At 48.5% G+C, this 22,631-nt stretch overlaps 1 protein-coding gene across 1 annotated transcript in view; it reads right to left on the bottom strand.

Annotated features, from left to right (window-relative positions):
* EIF2B3 (eukaryotic translation initiation factor 2B subunit gamma) overlaps window positions 1-8,984 on the bottom strand; it is a 57,304-nt gene extending 48,320 nt beyond the window's left edge. The window contains 3 exon segments of the mRNA XM_029618208.1: window positions 226-382; window positions 3,843-3,982; window positions 8,837-8,984. Coding sequence (XP_029474068.1) covers window positions 226-382; window positions 3,843-3,982; window positions 8,837-8,984 — 445 coding nt within the window.
* Window positions 8,985-22,631: the final 13,647 nt, after the last annotated feature.

Below are 22,631 nucleotides of genomic sequence, written 5' to 3' on the forward strand. Positions count from 1 at the left end.
CTGCTTTCCTAAAAGTCCTGGCTCACTGACATGCAGCTGCAGCAGATCTGATGCACTGCTTTCCTAAACGTCCTGGCTCACTGACATGCAGCTGCAGCGGATCTGATGCACTGCTTTCCTGCAGTCCTTTTTCAATGCTTGCACCGCAGGACAGGACAGAAGAGCTCCAATCAGATCTCTGCTAGTGAATGGATATGATCAACTCATACAAACATTTCTCCTTACCTGGCTTCTTTCCCTTCTGACCTGGCACAGGCTCCGTAGATTCATCTGCTTTACGCATCAGCATAGAGAGAGTGGCGTTATGAGCGCGGAACAAGTCTACCACCTTGTGTAAGGCAGCATCCGTGATAAGATCACAACTTAGCACCAGCACATCACTCTGCAGGAAGAAACACACAACTGTAGAAATTTAGTAGACCCAGCTTGTGTATTGTGCTTTTCCATGTCTAGCTACGCAGAAGTGCGCAGGTCTCACAGAATTAGCCAGAAGTTGTTCTGTGTTGTGGACTGTAATAACCTTTTCTATTCTGAAGTTAGAGTCATTGCCCTGAACTGACCATGATTAGCTCAAACCAGAAAAAAAAATTCTTTGCAGCTAACGGTACAACTTTTAGAGAAGTAAGAATTACACGTAGGCATAAAATTATTATTCACAATACTGAATCTACTACAAATGTCAGGATAAGAGTTTTGCCTTATATGGAACTATATTATTTTGTAAGACAGACCATCCGGAGGTGGTAAGCTCCAATTATCAGCTGAATATTAAATAATGAGTTACCGATTATTAATGTATAACCTCAGATAATATAATGTCATGTGCTTGTTGTTAACAGCAGAAATAGATCTCCCTGCATGCAAGTTATTTCTAAGTTACCAGTGTGGTTTATTGCCGGACAACACTTGGTCAGAGGGTCGGCAGAGCTCCACAGAGCTTCCCTACCACACGTGCGAAGCTGTTCAATCCTCCGCCAACCTTTGCCGACACGGGACCATGTTTCCAACTGTGGTTCTTCATCAGGGCACTGTAATCCCAATAACGTGGGTTTTGTAGCGGCTTCACATTGGCGGAGGATTGAACAGCGTTGGACGTTGAGTGAAGTTTGGAACAATATTTGGCAGAGCTTTATAATGGAGGGAGTATTCACCACTGGAGCTCACTCAATAAGATAAGTTATTGGCATCATTTTGAATAATACATTTTACATTTGATTGACTTTTAAGTGCATAAGAAAACAAAAATAAAAAGGAGTGGGAGTTTATTAGACCAATGATTATATATAAGGCTGAAGACCTTTGAAGTGTTTGATTACACTCCCTGATGAAGCCTAGCATGAATGGCTATTGTTATAAGTATTGAAAACTGTGGTTGGCTGGTATATTTAAGGTGTCATTGGTTTCCACCGACATCATATATCATTTTGGGACATTGTTGGTTGCCTATGATTAATCAGTGCCGTATCTTTACCTCTCGCCAATAACCTAACAATCCCAAACAAGGTGTTAGCGAGATCTTAGATCTACTTATCAATCGAATCTCCCTCTCCACATCGTCCCCAAAAGAAGATACAACCACTACATGTGCATATGTACCCTCCTGTCTGCAAGCCCACCAACAAAAAGTTAGGGTATCTAGATACCTGTGTAATGACTTTACCATGAGATCCACCTTCTTAGCACAAACAGCGAGTGTGCTGCCTCCGATATCACGTCCCAGGCAGTTTCGTCTAACGTGAGGCTCTAAATCCTCTATCATGGAGGCTACCCTATCTGGACGTCATCCTTGTCAGTTATGTCATTATACATACGCGCAAGAACTCTGATTTAATCTATGAAATGAATTCCTTAACTGTAAATATATATTGTGTGTGTGGGGAACTTCCCTACTTTCTTATCTCCCTCCCAATAACTGCAGGCCTGGGGCCGCAGTCTCCAGCCTCCTCTGGAACATGGTAACACGCTCCCGGTCTGGCCGAGCCTCTTTCCCCAAGGGCTGGAAATATATGTTTATACATCTATTGGCTTGACAAGGCCTGACTGCACCCAACCCCTTTCTACAGGTTGCTTTCCTGGCACGTATTCATGCATGGGAAGCCGCATAGTCTAGGCTCTGCCAGAGGAGGGTGCTACAGCATTTGTGCACACCTCTCTCGCTCCCCGATGGCGCACAGGGAATCAGCTTCCTTTTCGAGGAAGAGAAGGACTGAGACGTTTCCATGAGTGCAGAATCTTTAGATCACTTACAGATCCTGAAGCCAGGGTGCAGGTTGATTTTTTTCACTTACTATGTACATTCATATTTTAACTCGGGACTTCCCAAACCTGCTCTGGTAACCTCACACTGAATATGCATGAGACAATCTGCATATAATAAAGATCCAGTAGGTGCCAATTTATCTGTGGATCTCCGACTGCCTGCCTTTAACTTATACAGGGCCCATTTTAAGTCAATAAGATTTTGTAACATTGCCATTGCCAGACTGCTGTGCTTGTCACCCGTTAAATAAAAATAAAACAAAAATGAAACAAAAGCAAAGCTGTAAAGTTCAGCTCTCGGTGCAGAAATTGATTATAGCTGGGGGAAACGGGCTCTGGAGTGATTGTGCTTTGAAAAAAGTCCTCAATTCCATCAGCAGTTAGGACAAATAAAATCAACCCCTTGCTGATTTTGCCTCGCTCTGGAAAGCATTACGTGTAAGCTCGTCCCGTTCGTCCCATGGATCAAAATAAATCTGAGACCTGTCGCAGTGAGCCGGGGCCAGAACCTGGTTCTGCAATGAGGAGCGGGAAGGCGACACAGATTCTGCTGGGTAAAAGGTCACGAGGAGGCTGTGGGACTGAGACTCCACCCTGGCTTCCTGCTGGTGTCCCGTGGCACCTTCACTGCGGGCAGGGAACTCAAACACTGAAACATGCGGCGGGAACACGTCTACGCTTTCCCCGGCAGAGCTGGGGGGCACCTCAGGGCACATAGGTTTCATGTCACCCCAGTTTCCTGCAGACTCCCCTGAAGTGAAGAGTTACTGACGTCGTCTCTCTTTTATGAAGGAATTAACATGAGCAGGCTGACACCTCACTCACCTGGCTCACATTAGCAAGTCCTCATCAGGAAGTAGGGCTGACCCTCTAATGGGGTGCAGGGACTTAGGGCGAATCAGCTGCAGCAGGGCCCCCAGATGCTGATGTGCACAGCTACACCCTATGCACCAACAGGAAATTGTATTGCTGAGGCAGCTTTACCCCCTCCTGCAAGGTCAGCTCCGTCAGGAGGCCACCATACGCAGCCTCTCTCCTAACTCCCTCCCATCTGGTCCTCATGCACAGCCTCTTCTACTCATCTGGAAGCATTCATATACAGCCTCTCGCCTCACTCTCTGTCACGCAGGTCTCTTCAGGGAGTCATCAAACAGGGTATCCCTCCTTCTCTCTTGCCCTGCACAGAGAACCTATATAACAAGGCCAGGCGGTCACTAAGAGCAGTACCACTTAAAGCAGGGAGGAGAGCAGCTGGAGGAGAGCCAGCATGCGAGTCTCCTCCAAGGCAGCGGCTGGTGGGTTACACTTTCAGTCTGGCTCTCATCAGGAAAGCATCTCGCAGCATCTCTCTCCTCAAGCCTTCCCACCCAGGTCTCATCCTTTGTAGAAGTGTATTTCCCTCATTTAAAGCATTACTTTAGGATTGATATTCAGTATTTGTCTGTTTTTTAGAATTGTTATGTTTGTGAGACATGATGAATCTTTGATGCTTTCATTTCATTTTGATTTTCCCCCTTGAATTTATGAATGCTTCAACTTGTACCACTCTGGGTCGGGAAGAGATCACACAAGTCAGAAGTTACCTTGATTTTCTGGTGAATGTGCCGCAGGGAGTCGGCGGTTCCCATATCTGCATCGTCAGCAATGCACACAACATCCAGTTTCAGCTTCCTGTCTGGGCTCAGCTGCTTTTGGACCTCTTTGCTGGTAAGCACAATGACTTCTGCAGAGGAAAGATGGAAAGCAGGCAGTCACCGCCACATACGCTCAAGTCCCACCGCAACAGGAGAAATCATTTACTCCTGCCGTTTAGCACAGGTGCAGGGAGCTCAGCCCAGAGAGCTTCCTTGCTGAGCAGGTAACCCAAGGCCATGGCGGACACAGGTGGCAAAAACTGGACCCGACTTCCTAATGGCTATCTGGGTTCGGTTTATTTTCTGCGTCTCTGCAGGGAGGAGGATCATCTCTGATTTCTTAGCATAGCAAGAGGTGTCTTAGTGATCCTGGAGGTTTTAGGACAGCTGGAGAGATGCCCCTTATCACAGAACCGAAAACCAAGTAAATGAAAAGCTAAACTACTGCATCCCTAAATCTCATGAAATAAGGAATGTAAACAGAGAAAGAAAAGAATAACAGCATGTTGTTAATTTTGAGTATTTTCTGGGCAGAGCCAGCACAGATCTCAAAAAGCCCTGCCAGCATCATGCAAGGCCTTTCTGAGGCAAGACAAATAGGACTGGCACCAACACATCTGACTTTGAACCTTGCCATAAATGCTACCCATTCCAGGGGTGGGTGAGAAACAGCAACCTTACTGACCCTGACGAGAAGCCAGCACGTCGCCCTCCATCAGTGCGCTGTCAGGGTACAGCTGCATCAGACTAGATTACATAGAAACATAGAAATGTCGGCAGAAGACGACCAAATGGCCCATCCAGTCTGCCCAGCAAGCTTTCACACTTATGTTTCTCATACTTATCTGTTACTCTTGGCCCTTTATTGGTAACTTTTTGGTTCCAATTCCTTCCCCCCTGCCATTGATACAGAGAGCAGTGCTGGAGCCGCATCAAGTAAAGTATCTAACTTAATTGGTTAGGGGTAGTAACCACCGCAATAAGCAAGCTACTCCCACGCTTATTTGTTTATCCAGCCTGTGCAATTCAGTCCTTGTTGGTTGCTGTTTGAATATAGATCCTCTTTTCTTCATCCCCCTACCATTGAAGCAGTGAGCTGCGCTGGATATGTATTCCAAGTGAAGTATCAGGCTTAATTGATTCGGGGTAGGAACCGCCGCAATAAGCAAGCTACTCCCACTCTTTTTTGTTTACCCAGCCTGTGCAATTCAGTCCTTGTTGGTTGTTGTCTGAATATAAATCCTCTTTTCTTCATCCCCCCTGCCATTAAAGCAGTGGTATAGCTGCATCTGACTTCCAGGAAGGCTGGAGTAAACTGCAAGGAGCGACGATAGTTAGAACCAAACATCAGTGAGCAAGGCAGGACAAATGTTTGTGAACACAGCCTCACAAATGTTGGTGGCAGTGCTGACAATAAGACCTGGAAGAGGGCCTGCGTACTGTAACTCAATAAAAGGTGGCAGATAAAAACCAAAATGCAAACCAACACCAGTCCCTCCACTCCTAAGTCTTTTACCTATACCCTCAACCCTTTTCCCATAACCGTCGCTCACATCCTCAGCCTGCCCAAAATCTACCCTGCCATCCCCGACCCTGCTTTCTGTAAAATCCATTCCCAAACCAACACCCAGGTCCCTCTTCCTGTCGCACTACCAAGCTTTGAAATAATCCCCACAGCCACCAAGATTAGTGATGCTGGGTAAAAAAGATCCAGCCTTCTCAGACCTCAACCATGGTCCCACCATGAGGGTGACACCAACCTTCCAGGAAGCCCAGTGCCACCACACTACCTGCTGCTTATAGTCACAACTACCACTCCATGCAGATTTACCCTGATGCAATCATATCACTGCAGCTTATGGTCACAACTGCCCCTCCAGGCAGATTCATCCCGATGCAATCATGTCACTGCTGCTGAGGGCCACAACTGCCCCTCCAGGCAGATTCATCCCGATGCAATCATGTCACTGCTGCTGAGGGCCACAACTGCCACTCCATGCAGATTTACCCCGATGCAATCATATCACTGCTGCTTATGGTCACAAACTGCCCCTCCATGCAGATTCATCCCAATCCAATCGTATCACTGCTGCTCCATTCACATTCACCCCAATGCAATCATGTCACTGCTGCTTATAGTAACAACTGCCCCCTCCATGCAGATTTACCCCGATGCAATCATATCACTGCTGCTTAGGGTCACAACTGCCCCTCCATGCAGATTCATCCCGATGCAATCATATCACTGCTGCTGAGGGCCACAACTGCCCCCCCATGCAGATTTACCCCGATGCAATCATATCACTGCTGCTTAGGGTCAAACTGCCCCCTCCATGCAGATTCATCCCGATGCAATCATATCACTGCTGCTTAGGTTGGAAACTGCCCCTCCATGCAGGTTACCCCGATGCAATCATATCACTGCTGCTTAGGTTGGAACTGCCATTCCATGCAGGTTACCCCGATGCATGCTTGGAAACACAGAGCAGTCACACCACTGCTGTTATGGGCTGAACTGCTACTCTGGGAAGATTATCCAGTCTTCATTACCATGCTCTTTTCTCCAGAGACCTTCTGTGTTTATCCCACACTTTTTTTTTTTTTTTAATTAAGTCTGTTACCATCTTAGCCTCTAGCATTCCAGGCATCCACCACCCTTTCCGTGGAAAAGATATATCCGAACGCTGTTCCTAAGTCTCTCCCCTTGGAGCTTCATAGAATGAACCCTAGTTCTACAATTTCCTTTCCACTGGTTTGCTTCTTTTGCATTAATACCTTTCAGGTATCATATTCCACCTGTCTCCTCTCTCTTCTAGGGTGCAGATACTGAGGTCCTAACCTGGGTTAACCTTGGTTAAGAACATAAGAACATAAGAGCATGCCATACTGGGTCAGACCAAGGATCCATCAAGCCCAGCATCCTGTTTCCAACAGAGGCCAAAACCAGGCCACAAGAACCTGGCAATTACCCAAACACTAAGAAAATCCCATGCTACTGATGCAATTAATAGCAGTGGCTATTCCCTAAGTAAACTTGAATAATAGACATTAATGGACTCTCCTCCAACAACTTATCCAAACCTTTTTTGAACCCATCTACACTAACTGCACCAACCACCTCCTCTGGCAACAAATTCCAGAGCTTTATTGTGCATTGAGAGAAAAAGAATTTTCTCCAATTAGTCTTAAATGTGCTACTTGCTAACTCCATGGAAGTTCTTGTAAGAATCAAAAAGAAAGGCCACATTGTCTGCAATAGCCTCTCAGCAGAGGTTAGTCAGGCCAGCACTGTAACAGAATTTGTAAATGCTTGGAACAGATATGGAGGGCAGTGCTTGGAACTGGTTTTGAGAGGTGGGATAAGAGCCATGAGTGCTGGTGTTAGTTTAAGTCTGGGAATTTCTATGCTCTCTGCCTAGAGAACCAGAAAGGATGAATCTAGAGTAGATGGGCCAATGCTCTTCATCTACCATCATTTACTGTTATTGCATGTTACAGCCACTCGCAGGATCTGAACAGTGGGTTTTGATTCATAGAACTTTATTGGCAGGACAATTTTACATGCATTGCCAAAGTAATACACAGAATGATTAAAATAAAAAAGGGGAACCAGGGGAATTCATTAGCACATAACAGTAAAGTTATAAGTCTCAGCTGGTGCTGGCCCACAATGTCCTTGGACAGATCAGGACACATTTTGCAGTTTTCCTGCTCATTCTTATGTGGAAAGTGTTGGATTTTCTCTGTAAACTTTGGGAGATGACCCTCTCTGATCTCATAGAAGGAAATGCATTTCTGTTTCTATTTCTTTAGGGTTGCACTGCATGCAGAGTCTGGCTTGGGGTTTCCACTTCAGGTTTTCTCTGCATCTTTCTGTTTCTAGTCTGTGTGACTGAGGTGAGAGATCCTGCTGGCATGCAGGGAGATGTAACAATTTAGTTTTCCTATCTGCACTTCCCAATAAGAGGTGCACTGGTGTATTGCATTGCCCTTTTCTTTCGCGGGTTGTAGTTTTGAGTTCTGGGTGTTGGTGCTGGTTTGGCACGACAGGTTTGTACATAGGTGCCAAGTGTGCTTTTTGCAGGGTTTTGTTATGTTGCAGAGTGTCTGGTAATGAAGGAGTTTGCTTCGCAGTTACTGAGATGACACCAGAATTTGAATATTCTTTTTTGCATGGCGAGTGTCCAAATTCTGCTCCGCACCCACTATTCGGGGTGTTTCTGTGACAGGGAGTGAACGTTTGCAGAACTGGAGTTGTAGAATTTCTAGCAGAGCTCGGCCCCATTCTGTACACTCTGGGGTTAATGATGGACCCCTTACCTCACTCCCATATAAGGGGATTGGTTGAATGATAAAACTACTATTAAAATTATTTGATTGTAACAGCTTCAGGGCAAGGAGTTCAGCTCCCCTTGGGTCTCAGCTGTTCCTTCAAGATCGAAAGTCTCCAATGTCTCCCTCCCACATTCTGCCTTTGACCCCCATCCTACGCCCTAGTCTTCACCTAGCAGTTTGCTTCTGGACCTCTGATGAACTAGGGCACCAGGGATTTTCATGCATAGCTGTCCAGGCATCCTTCCTCTCACTGCGACGGTCCTCCGCCAGGGCACCTTCCAGAACCCTTGGAACTAACTAAATAAATAAGACCCGGCAATCACGGGCCTGAAATCCAGCCCCTTAATGCTACTGCTGCACGAGAACTGCATCTCGCCTCAGCCAGCCCAGAGAACTGAAGCTGGGCCCACTGTGTGCCTCCACACACTGCTCTTCTGCAAGGCATCATGAAGACTGCTTCAGGTCCCAGGGCTTCCTGCTATCATACAGAGCTGTGGAAAAACTATAGCACATGCTCAATACAAAAGATAAACTCACTCAGCCACTTCCAGCGACATTACATAGCAAACAAACCACTGCTCTTGCTGTCAGCACGGCAATAACCTCACCTTCAAAACCCACCCGCTCCAACATGTTCAGCGTGTACCAGATCAGGGGCTTGTTTGCCACTGGCAGGAGAGCCTTGGGAGTACTAGAGGTAAGATCCATCATCCGAGACCCCCCTCCTACAGCCATCACCACAGCTTGTAGCTCCATCTCACCAACCTGTGGGCAACAGAGGGTTACATTTCATCAGTGAGCAACTCATCAGCCCCCTGCTTTGCCCTCCAACCTCCATCCCACTGTAATGGAGAAGTTACTTACCTGATAATGTTGTTTTCCTTAGTGTAGACAGACGGACTCAGGACCGGTGGGTATTGTGCTCTCCTGATAGCAGATGGGGACGGAGTCAGGTTTCAAAGCCGACGTCACCCTAGCTCAGTGATGGCGAACTCCAGTCCTCAAGTGCCACAAACAGGCCAGGTTTTCAGAATATCCACAATGAATATGCATGAGATAGATTTGCATACAATGGAGACAGTGCATGCAAATCTTTCTCATGCATATTCATTGTAGATATCCTGAAAGCCTGGCCTCTTTGTGGCACTCGAGGACTGGAGTTCGCCATCACTGCCCTAGCTACAGCCCTGCAGTGCCCTCAGCCCTCCAATATTCTCTTCAAGCCACTGTGGACATGTTATCGAAAAAACTTGATTAAAAACAGATACCCGTAACTGTACTCAACCAAACAATGAACCCCAGTAAGATTATAGATGCCCTGATCTAGGGACTGGGTGACGGCTTACCCGTAATCTCTTGGAATCGATAGCCACTCCACGGGCGAATCTTTGGCACCGCTCCTGGGCAGCCGTGGGTGGGATGCTGAGTCCATCTGTCTACACTAAGGAAAATGAAATTATCAGGTAAGTAATTTCTCCATTTCCTTACGTGTAGCCAGATGGACTCAGGACTGATGGGATGTACAAAAGCTACTCCTAATTGGGCGGGAGGCTGCTCGCGGTCCGGTTAACACCACCCGAGCAAAGACTGTGCCCTCTCGGACCCGTACATCCAGGCAATAGAACCTGGAGACTGTGTGCAAGGAGGATCACGTCACCACTCGGCAGATGTCAACGGGAGACAGCAGTCTAACTTCTGCCCATGAGACTGCCTGAACTCTAGTAGAATGAGCTTTAACCTGAGGCGGTAATGGCTTTCCTGCCTCCACACAGGCTCCTGTGACCACCTCCTTAATCCAGCGAGCTACGGGAGCCCGTGAAACTGGTTCGCTCTACTTCCTTCCACCGTGAAGGACAAATAGTTCTGAAACTTCCAGACAGCGCACCAAAAGTCTACTGACATTCAAATGGTGGAGGAGTTTATATTCTTCCGTGCCCTTGTGCTTATCTAGGGATGGCAACGAAATGGACTGATTCAAATGAAACTCCGAGACTACCTTAGGCAAGAAGGATGAAACGGTACGAAGCTGTGATGCTCCTGGAGTCATCCAGAGAAACGCGATTCCTGACACGACAAAGCCTTCAGTTCAGAGATGCGATGTGCCGAGCACGTAGCCACCAGGAACACCATTTTCAAGGTTAATAAATGCAAGGAAAGACTGCACAGCAGCCGAAAGGAAGGCCCCTGCCAAAAATTCCAGTACTAGATTACGATTCCACAAGGGAACCGGCCACCGTAGGGGTGGCCGAAGGTGCTTCACTGTTTTCAGAAAACAAGTCACATCCGGATCAGCCGACAGGCGGGTTCCGTTCACCTCGCCCCTGAAACAGGAGAGAGCTGCTACCTGTACCTTCAAGGAGTTAAGGGTCAAAACTTTATTCAAGCCATCCTGCAAATTTTGCAGAATTAGTGGGATTTGACCACCCGAGGCGGGACACCATGTTCCTCGCACCAAATACTCTCCAGACCCGCACATATGCTAGGGAGATAGAGAACTTCTGAGCGTGGTGTAAGGTGGCAATTACTGCTGCAGAATATCCGCGCTTCATCGGGCGAGCCCTCTCAAGGGCCAGACAGAATTGAGTCGGACCCTCGTGAAGGATTAGTCCCTGCTGAAGCCTCCCACCGCACAGGGGCGTCACCACCAGGAGTCTCCACATGTCCACATATCACGGACACCTGAGCCAAACTGGTGCTACTAGTAAGACTAATCCCCTGTGGTGCTTGATTCTGCGAATGACACTGCCCAGCAGGGGCTATGGAGGAAAGGCGTATAGCAACTCTTCTGCCGGCCAGGTCTGAACAAGAGCATTGATCCCCAGGGATCACTGATCTTTTCTGCGACTGAAGAATCGGGGAACCTTCACATTGTGGGTGGCGGCCACCAGGTCAATGGACAGGAGACCCCAGTGATCTACTATCAGCTGAAAGGCTTTGGCCAACAATGCCCACTCTCCTGGATCCAGACCCTCCCTGCTTAGAAAGTCTGGTCTGACGTTGTCTTTTCCTGTGATGTGGGAGGCTGAGATCATCTGTAGATGTATTTGATGTAGGTTACCATCGCTGCGTTGCCGACATTACGCAGACCACTTGACCCTGGAGTCTGTGGCTGAATTGTAGACACGCCATTCTGACTGCTCGGGCTTCCAGGTGACTGATGTTCCAGAGGGCCTCTTCCTCAGTCCAATGTCCGTGGGCCGTCAGTTTCTGACAGTTAGCTCCCCAGCCCCGGAGGCTTGCATCTGTTGTGAGGACCAACCAGTCCGGGGAGGACAGAGGTACTCCTGCTCAGATGAGCTTCCTGCAGCCACCACTGGAGACGACAGCATACTCCCATCGGTAAGCGGAGGTGAATCGAATAGTGTTGAGACTGCGGGTTCCAACGTGACAGTAGTGAGTGTTGAAATGGTCGCATGAGTGCCCTCACCCAAGGCACTACACTTCCAGTGTTGTCACCATCAAACCGAGAACTTAGAGATAGCTCCACACCATTGGGCATGTCGTGCTCATCAACTGACGCACTTGGGACATCAACTTCCTTATCCACGTGATTGGAAAGAAAACTTTGCCCTGATGGTGTCGAACCAGACTCCCAGATATTCCAAGGACTGGGAGGGCTTCAAATTGCTTTTGTCCAGCTGCACTGAAGAAAGTGCAGAGAAGGGCAACCAAAATGATGTGGGGCATGGAACGGCTGCCCTATAAGGAAAGGCTAAAGAAGATAGGGCTGTTCAGTTTGGAGAAGAGACAACTAAGGGGGGATATGATAGAGGTCCACAAAATCATGAATGGACTTGAACAAGTTACTATAAATCGGTTATTTACTCTCTCAGATAATAGAAGGACCAGAAGAAACTCCATGAAGTTAGGAAGTAGCTCATTTAAAACAAATCGCAGAAAATTATTTTCCACTCAGTGCATAGTTAAGCTCTGGAATTCATTGCCAGGGGACGTAGTTTCAGCAGTTAGTGTTACTGGGTTTAAAAAAAGTTTGAATAAGTTCCTAAAAATTAAATCCATAAACTATTAAGGTAATTAATAAGCAATAATAGCTTGTGATCTGTCTTAATGTTTGGGTACTTGCCAGGTACATGTGACTTGGATTGGCTACTGTTGGAAACAGGATATTGGACTTAATGGACTCTTGGTCTGACCCAGATTGACATTTATGTTCTTATGTACGACCCAGTCGAGTTCCTGAAGCAAGGAGTTCACCCTGTTGGTCACCTGGAGACTCTCTTCCACGGACTTGGCCCAGATCAACCGGTCATCCAGGTGCATTAGGATTCACTTTTTTCTCATTGCAACGGCTATGACCACCATAATCTTGGAAAATGTTCTGGGGGCGGTGGCTAGGTCAAAGGGCATGCTCGAAACCGATAATGGTGACCTAGTACCGCAAAGTGTAGGAAACGTTGGCATTCTTGACGGATTGGAATATGTAGGTAGGCCTCAGACAGGTCCAGGGAGGTTAGCAACTCTCCCGATTGTATGGCCATTATCATGGAGTGTAGGCTTTCCTTGCGAAAATGATTCACTCATAGATGTTGGTTGATACTTGAGGTTCAGGATGGGGCGAAAGGAACCTTCCTTCTTGGGTACAATGAAATAGATGGAATAACGTCCCGTATTTTCCTGGGACACAGGTACTGGGATTATAGCCCTCAACCTGAGGAGCCTTAAAGAGTAGTCTCCGTTGCCTGCTTCGTATGCTTGAGTGGCAAGGAGACATCATGAATATGTCCCGAGGAGTGCTGTGAAATTCCAGCAGATATCCTTCTCATATGACCTCCAGTACCCATTTGTCCGAAGTGATCTCGACCCACCGCTGGTAGAAGACGGACAGTTGACCCCCTACTTTCTCATTCTGAGGGCGGATAAGCAAAATTTCATTGGAGCGTTCAGGATGAACCTGAACCCGAGCCTGCCCCTCTCTTGGGCTGTCAACCACGAAAGGACTGAGATCTCCCAAACGGCCGAGAACTCTGAAATGTCGAGTTTCTGGAGGGGCGAAAGCGTTGGGAGCCCCTGGATTGAACCCTCTTAGGCAAGGGGCACTGTAACTACTTTCTCTTATCTTCTGGTAGCCGGGGAACTGGAGATTCGCCCCATTTACTGGCCAACATTTCCAATTCACTTCCAAAAAGGAGTGATGCTTTAAAGGGCATCTTTGTAGGATTTGTCTTGGAGGTTGCGTCTGCTGACCAATTCCACAGCCATAGCTGTCTCTTCTGGCTCCCACCACTGAGGCCACTCCTCTGGCCGAAGAACAGGTAAAAAGGTGGCTGCAGGTTCCATAACCGCTCTGGAATTCACCCCCGAGTCATCCACCTCCTGAGATAGGAGCAGGCACAAACGAACTGCCAGGGCATAACAAAAAGCAATCTGTAAGGTCATTGCTACTGCGTCAAAGGCCTGTTTAAGGATGGACTCCATCCACTTATCATGCGCATCATTCAAGGCCGCTCCTCCCTCCACTGGGATAGATGTTCGCTTAGAGACGGCACAGACCAGCACATCCACTTTAGGGAAACGCAAATGCTCTCTGTTGGATCCAGTGGGTATAGAGCTTCTAACGCTCGTCCTCCTTTATTTTTTTTGAAGGGGATAATAAACATGTGGATAAAGGTGAACCGGTAGATGTAGTGTATTTGGATTTTCAGAAGGCATTTGACAAAGTCCCGCATGAGAGGCTTCTAAGAAAACTAAAAAGTCATGGGATCGGAGGCGATGTCCTTTCGTGGATTACAAACTGGCTAAAAGACAGGAAACAGAGAGTAGGATTAAATGATCAATTTTCTCAGTGGAAAAGGGTAAACAGTGGAGTGCCACAGGGATCTGTATTTGGACCGGTGCTTTTCAATATATATATAAATGATCTGGAAAGGAATACGATGAATAAGGTTATCAAATTTGCAGATGACTCGAAATTATTCAGAGTAGTTAAATCACAAGAAGATTGTGATACATTACAGGAGGACCTTGTGAGACTGGAAGATTGGGCATCCAAATGGCAGATGAAATTTAATGTGGACAAGTGCAAGGTGATGCATATAGGGAAAAATAACCCTTGCTGTAGTTACACGATGTTAGGCTCCATATTAGGAGCTACCACCCAGGAAAGAGATCTAGGCATCATAGTGGATAATACTGTGAAATCGTCAGCTCAGTGTGCTGCAGCAGTCAAAAAAGCAAACAGAATGTTGGGAATTATTAGGAAGGGAATGGTGAATAAAACGGAAAATGTCATAATGCCTCTGTATCGCTCCATGGTGAGACCGCACCTTGAATACTGTTTAAAATTCTGGCTGCCACATCTCAAAAAAGATATAGTTGCGATAGAGAAGGTACAAAGAAGGGCGACCAAAATGATAAAGGGGATGGAACTGCTCCCTTATGAGGAAAGGCTGAAGAGGTTAGGGCTGTTCAGCTTGGAGAAGAGACGGCTGAGGGGGGATATGATAGAGGTCTTTAAGATCATGAGAGGTCTTGAACGAGTAGATGTGACTCGGTTATTTACACTTTTAAATAATAATAATAATAATAGAAGGACCAGGGGACATTCCATGAAGTTAGCAAGTAGCACATTTAAGACTAATCAGAGAAAGTTCTTTTTCACTCAACGCACAATAAAGTTCTGGAATTTGTTGCCAGAGGATGGGTTCAAAAAAGGTTTGGATAAGTTCTTGGAGATGTCCATTAACTGCTATTAAGCAAGTTGACTTAGGGAAGGAACTCCCAGCATCTTCAGGGTCTAGGAAACTAGGGTCAGCAATTGATATCTGTGGAAAAACCTTAACATGGTCCGATACGGTTCTAAGCCAAGGGGAATTTCCCCATCTTCCAAGGAATCCATAGCCTCCTCTTCGTCCGTGCCTCTGCCAGGGACATCCTTGGTGAGTCGAGGCATGCTTCAAGGTCTGCCAATAGGACCGGGAGAGGGAGGGCTTACCGACTGAGGCTCCGTCCGGACAGGGCAAGTGAGGTAGCAGACTGCGCCTGTACGAAGGCTTGAAGGCCCTGGAAAAATTTCACCCACGAAAAGGCTGCCAGGTCCATGCCTAGTCCAGGAGGTACTGGGGTAGGTACCACTGAATTTCCCTCTCCCATGGCTGACCCAATCCCAGGGGGACTTAGATCTGGGGTACTTCCAGTTAAGGCTGTGGCTGACCCATCCTCTGAATGGGAGGAGCCGGGCTTAGCAAAGTCCAGGGAGGCCAACTCTCCCTGGGCTTCCTCACAGTGCTGATATAAGTTGGAATCCAGGTCAGACTGTAAAAGCCTAATATGACAAGCAGCGCAGAGAGAAAGGCGCTTACGTTTCTTGGCTGCTGGAGCCATTGGTGGTAGTAGTAACTGTACGTTCTGCCGACTCGCACTTAAAATGTTATGCGCACAGATTTCAGGCGCCTAGGCGGGATGCGGCGAGGCACACGCACAGCCTGTGTGCTCGGCTTTACCTGCATTCTGAGCTTAGTAGGTTGTACGCATATGTACGCATGCGATGTTATGCATACAGCGCACACGCAGAGCTGACGCACTGTGCATACTGACTTTCTATGGAGGGCAATATAGCACGCACGACGTGCGCAAGAAGGTGCCTACCATGCAGTGTGCTGACCAAGCCTAAAGTGGGGCCTAGCCCACCGGGGGTCCGCTCAGAAGTCCACTTCCCCTTACCCCAACGGGATCAGAGACGACGTCAGTACAGTGCAATGAGCAAGGAAACTAGTTTTACTGAAAACCCCTCCAAATGTCTCTGAATTGAGAGGTAAATCTCTCTCTTTTTTTCTTTTTTTTTTTTACTTACCTGGGCTCAGTGCTTACCGGCTGAGGGCAGAGATGGTCTCCAGCTGCAGGGGGAGAGGGCTTTGGCCATCACAGCTGCGCTCTGCTTCCTGCACCCACTGCCTTTCAGCTGCTCAAGCAGCAAAGTCCATGCCGGGAGCCGGCTACTGGACCAAGGCAAACCTCTGAGGGATCTCGGAAATCACCTCAGGAATTCTCAGGGACCTTTAGGAATCACCACAGGAGAGCGGGGCTCAATATTTTCTCCAATTTAAAGTAGAATTTCTTCTTCCAAAAGGTACAGCGATCCCCAGAGGGAGAGCTACGTCCACCATCTTCTGGATACAGAGAAGTTCAGAAGGGCTGAGGTCACTGCAGGGGTGATTGTAGGGTGACTTCAGCTTTGAAATCTGACTCAGTCTCCATCTGCTGGCATAACCCATTGGTCCTGAGTCCATCTGGTTACACGCTAGGAAATGGCAGTTTTACCAGTTCTCTTCATGCACAGCAGCATGCATGAACCAACCCCAGACCCAGTGACATCTTAGACTGGCTATAAATTCCTCTCTAAGCAGGCTCAAGAAACCCAAAGTTACAGCCATGCCTTCATTAACTTGCGTATGGTGATAGTAACTCAGCATCCAGGAGGTAGTTGGAGCGGATTTCCTCCACAGCATGCCAGGATCCTGCTAACACCATAGTCATGCAGATAGATTCCGCGTACTGTACAAAGTAATGCCATTGATGTCTTAGTCTATTTAAATATGTGGGAATAAAGTCAGCTGCATGCGAGATCTTTGTCTTGGACTAACCTAGTACATATGTGATTTGTTTATTTATTTATTTATTTATTTAAGGTTTTTCTTTACTGACATTCATCAGGGACATCATGCCGGTTTATATGTAACAAGGGAGAAAATGTAGAAAATCAGTTACAAAAAACAAGAATGTAAAAAAACTGGGAGATTGGAGGAAAAGGCATGAGAATGGAAATATGAGAAATGAAACTGTAATATATACAAGAGGAAGGTAACAGGGCAACAAATTAGATAGAAGTCATGATTCTAATTATTAGGGAGCAGGTAGTCGAGAATGATCACAGTAAAATCAATATACAGAAGACATGTTTCCTGGATTTGGGAATGAGCTTTGGAGAGGTCAGCTCTGTGCAGAATATATTAAATGGGTCCAATAAAAGGGTCCCACTTTCTCCTACCACTTGCTTCACTGACAGGGGGTCAGGTGGAGATTGGTGCAGCAGACTGGGAGCTCAGGGCTAAGATAGAGAAGAGGTGTCAGGGTGAGTGGACTGGAAGAGTATCTGGCTCTCTGTGTGGTGGGAAGGATGTTAGGGTTAGCTAGTGCCTGTGGGGGGAGAGGTGTCAACAGGGAGGTGATAGGAGTATCAGTGAGGTGAGGGGTGTTAGCGTATCTGGTGTCAAGAGCGAACTGGAAGGGGTATCATGAGCAGAGATGAAGAGTGTCAGTGGGGTTAGAGGTATCGGGTATCTAGTGAGTGTTGGGGAGGAGTGTCATGGTGCATGAGTGGGCAGTGATACCTCTTGCAAAGAGGGCAGGTGTCAGGGGTATATGAGGTGTGTGGAGGGAGAGCTATTTGTGGTAGTTAGTGGGTGTGAGGAAAGGGGTAGCAGGGGGGGTGGGTGGAGGAGGAGGTATTAGGAAACTCTGGAGAGTGTGGAGGGGAAGAGTTTCCTGGCTGTCAGTGGGGAGGGGTGCAAGAAGGAAGGTTGACAAGGATATCTGGCGTGTCGGCAGCGGAGTTAGAGGTATCAGGTGCAGGGAGAGTCGTGTCAGACATATCTGGGGGAGGGGGGTGCTGGGAGATAGAGGTATCAGGTGCAGGGAGAGTCGTGTCAGACATATCTGGGGGAGGGGGGTGCTGGGAGATAGAGGTATCAGGTGCAGGGAGAGTCGTGTCAGACATATCTGGGGGAGGGGGGGTGCTGGGAGATAGAGGTATCAGGTGCAGGGAGAGTCGTGTCAGACATATCTGGGGGAGGGGGGGGGCTGGGAGATAGAGTATCAGGTGCAGGGAGAGTCGTGTCAGACATATCTGGGGGAGGGGGGTGCTGGGAGATAGAGGTATCAGGTGCAGGGAGAGTCGTGTCAGACATATCTGGGGGAGGGGGGTGCTGGGAGATAGAGGTATCAGGTGCAGGAGAGTCGTGTCAGACATATCTGGGGGAGGGGGGTGCTGGGAGATAGAGGTATCAGGTGCAGGGAGAGTCGTGTCAGACATATCTGGGGGAGGGGGGTGCTGGGAGATAGAGGTATCAGGTGCAGGGAGAGTCGTGTCAGACATATCTGGGGAGGGGGGTGCTGGGAGATAGAGGTATCAGGTGCAGGGAGAGTCGTGTCAGACATATCTGGGGGAGGGGGGTGCTGGGAGATAGAGGTATCAGGTGCAGGGAGAGTCGTGTCAGACATATCTGGGGGAGGGGGGTGCGGGGAGATAGAGGTATCAGGTGCAGGGAGAGTCGTGTGAGACATATCTGGGGAGGGGGGTGCTGGGAGATAGAGGTATCAGGTGCAGGGAGAGCCGTGTCAGACATATCTGGGGGAGGGGGGTGCTGGGAGATAGAGGTATCAGGTGCAGGGAGAGTCGTGTCAGACATATCTGGGGGAGGGGGGGGCTGGGAGATAGAGGTATCAGGTGCAGGGAGAGTCGTGTCAGACCATATCTGGGGGAGGGGGGGTGCTGGGAGATAGAGGTATCAGGTGCAGGGAGAGTCGTGTCAGACATATCTGGGGGAGGGGGGGGCTGGGAGAGAGAGGTATCAGGTGCAGGGAGGGTCGTGTCAGAACATATCTGGGGGAGGGGGGTGCTGGGAGATAGAGGTTATCAGGTGCAGGGAGAGTCGTGTCAGACATATCTGGGGGAGGGGGGTGCTGGGAGATAGAGGTATCAGGTGCAGGGAGAGTCGTGTCAGACATATCTGGGGGGGGGGGTGCTGGGAGATAGAGGTATCAGGTGCAGGGAGAGTCGTGTCAGACATATCTGGGGGAGGGGGGGTGCTGGGAGATAGAGGTATCAGGTGCAGGGAGAGTCGTGTCAGACATATCTGGGGGGGGGGGTGCTGGGAGATAGAGGTATCAGGTGCAGGGAGAGTCGTGTCAGACATATCTGGGGGGAGGGGGGGTGCTGGGAGATAGAGGTATCAGGTGCAGGGGGTTTGGGGTAAATGATGTGCAGGGGTGTCAGAGGTTTAGGGGGGATGTCTCACAGTGGGTGCAGGGAGCGTTAGGTATATAATGAGTGTGGGGAGGGAGGGATGTCAGGTGCATATGGTGGGGGTGTAGGAGGTATAAGGTGAGTTTGGGAGGGAGGGAAGACGTCAGGTGCGGGGATCTGGAGTATATGGTGAGCGTGGAGTATTTTGTGGATAGGGAGGAGGAGTAAATGCAGGGAGTGCCGGGTATATTGGGAGGGTGTCCGGAGTATATAACGAGAGTGGGGAGGGGTCCCGGTTCTTCCTCTCTCGGGCACTCAGACCCTCCCCCAGCCCCACTCACCGCAAGTCCACTCCGGCCCCGCTCGCGCCGCTCACTTCCGCTTTGGTCGCACGTGCGCAGTGAGCAACAACGGCAAGTCCGGAGGCCCAAACTACTGCAGCGCGGAGGGCGGCAGCCTGGAGCTCGAGCACAGCGGCTGCAAGCCGCGTACAGTCCCGGCGCACCCCAGCAGGCTCAGTCACTGCCAAAAAAAGCCAGCTCCCCCCCTCGCTCCTTTTCTTTTACTTTTATCATTTACATCAGAATACAAGAATCCCCTGCTTTCAGAAACAGCCAGAGGAGCTTGAACATGAAGGAAGCCAAATACAAGAAAATAGGGAGACGGCAGCACCCTGAGACCCTCACAGTATGAGTACATCACAAACAGCTGAAGAGATCTCATCCACAGTATGAATACAGCAAAGACAGCTGAAGAGAGACCTCAGGGGAATGTAAAACAGCACCCTGAGACCCCCACAGTATGAAATCAGCACAAACAGCTGAAGAGATCTCACCCACAGGATGAATACAGCACAGACAGCTGAAGAGAGACCTCAGGGGAATGTAAAACAGCACCCTGAGACCCCCACAGTATGAAATCAACACAAACAGCTGAAGAGATCTCACCCACAGTATGAATACAGCATAGACAGCTGAAGAGATCTCACCCACAGTATGAATACAGCATAGACAGCTGAAGAGAGACCTCAGGGGAATGTAAAACAGCACCCTGAGACCCCCACAGTATGAAATCAACACAAACAGCTGAAGAGATCTCACCCACAGTATGAATACAGCATAGACAGCTGAAGAGATCTCACCCACAGTATGAATACAGCATAGACAGCTGAAGAGAGACCTCAGGGGAATGTAAAACAGCACCCTGAGACCCCCACAGTATGAAATCAGCACAAACAGCTGAAGAGATCTCACCCACAGTATGAATACAGCACAGACAGCTGAAGAGAGACCTCAGGGGAATGTAAAACAGCACCCTGAGACCCCCACAGTATGAAATCAACACAAACAGCTGAAGAGATCTCACCCACAGTATGAATACAGCACAGACAGCTGAAGAGAAACCCCAGGGGAAGAGAGAGCAGTACCCTGAGACCCCTACAGTATGAGTACAGCACAAACTGCTGAAAAGAGATCTCATGGGAAGAGAGAACAGCACCCTGGGACACCCACAGTATGAAATCAGCACAAACAGCTGAAGAGAGACCTCATGGGAAGAGAGAACAGCACCCTGGGACACCCACAGTATGAAATCAGCACAAACAGCTGAAGAAAGACTTCAGGGGAAGAGAGAACAGCACCCTGGGACACCCACAGTATGAAATCAGCACAAACAGCTGAAGAGAGACCTCAGGGGAAGAGAGAACAGCACCCTGGGACACCCACAGTATGAAATCAGCACAAACAGCTGAAGAGAGAACTCAGGGGAATGTAAAACAGCACCCTGAGACACCCACAGTATGAAATCAGCACAAACAGCTGAAGAGAGACCTCAGGGGAAGAGAGAACAGCACCCTGGGACACCCACAGTATGAATACAGCACAGACAGCTGAAGAGAGACCTCAGGGGAAGAGAGAACAGCACCCTGGGACACCCACAGTATGAAATCAGCACAAACAGCTGAAGAGAGACCTCAGGGGAAGAGAAAGCAGCACCCTGATACCCCTACAATATGAGTACAGCACAAACAGCTGAAGAGAGACCTCAGGGGAATGTAAAACAGCACCCTGAGACACCCACAATATGAATACATCACAAACAGCTGAAGAGATCTCACCCACAGTATGAATACAGCACAGACAGCTGAAGAGAGACCTCAGGGGAATGTAAAACAGCACCCTGAGACCCCCACAGTATGAAATCAACACAAACAGCTGAAGAGATCTCACCCACAGTATGAATACAGCATAGACAGCTGAAGAGATCTCACCCACAGTATGAATACAGCATAGACAGCTGAAGAGAGACCTCAGGGGAATGTAAAACAGCACCCTGAGACCCCCACAGTATGAAATCAACACAAACAGCTGAAGAGATCTCACCCACAGTATGAATACAGCATAGACAGCTGAAGAGATCTCACCCACAGTATGAATACAGCATAGACAGCTGAAGAGAGACCTCAGGGGAATGTAAAACAGCACCCTGAGACCCCCACAGTATGAAATCAGCACAAACAGCTGAAGAGATCTCACCCACAGTATGAATACAGCACAGACAGCTGAAGAGAGACCTCAGGGGAATGTAAAACAGCACCCTGAGACCCCCACAGTATGAAATCAACACAAACAGCTGAAGAGATCTCACCCACAGTATGAATACAGCACAGACAGCTGAAGAGAAACCCCAGGGGAAGAGAGAGCAGTACCCTGAGACCCCTACAGTATGAGTACAGCACAAACTGCTGAAAAGAGATCTCATGGGAAGAGAGAACAGCACCCTGGGACACCCACAGTATGAAATCAGCACAAACAGCTGAAGAGAGACCTCATGGGAAGAGAGAACAGCACCCTGGGACACCCACAGTATGAAATCAGCACAAACAGCTGAAGAAAGACTTCAGGGGAAGAGAGAACAGCACCCTGGGACACCCACAGTATGAAATCAGCACAAACAGCTGAAGAGAGACCTCAGGGGAAGAGAGAACAGCACCCTGGGACACCCACAGTATGAAATCAGCACAGACAGCTGAAGAGAGACCTCAGGGGAAGAGAGAACAGCACCCTGGGACACCCACAGTATGAATACAGCACAGACAGCTGAAGAGAGACCTCAGGGGAAGAGAGAACAGCACCCTGGGACACCCACAGTATGAAATCAGCACAAACAGCTGAAGAGAGACCTCAGGGGAAGAGAAAGCAGTACCCTGATACCCCTACAATATGAGTACAGCACAAACAGCTGAAGAGAGACCTCAGGGGAATGTAAAACAGCACCCTGAGACACCCACAGTATGAATACATCACAAACAGCTGAAGAGATCTCACCCACAGTATGAATACAGCACAGACAGCTGAAGAGAGACCTCAGGGGAATGTAAAACAGCACCCTGAGACCCCCACAGTATGAAATCAACACAAACA

This window comes from Rhinatrema bivittatum, chromosome 10 (assembly GCF_901001135.1).
Source record: "Rhinatrema bivittatum chromosome 10, aRhiBiv1.1, whole genome shotgun sequence".
NCBI lineage: Eukaryota > Metazoa > Chordata > Amphibia > Gymnophiona > Rhinatrematidae > Rhinatrema > Rhinatrema bivittatum.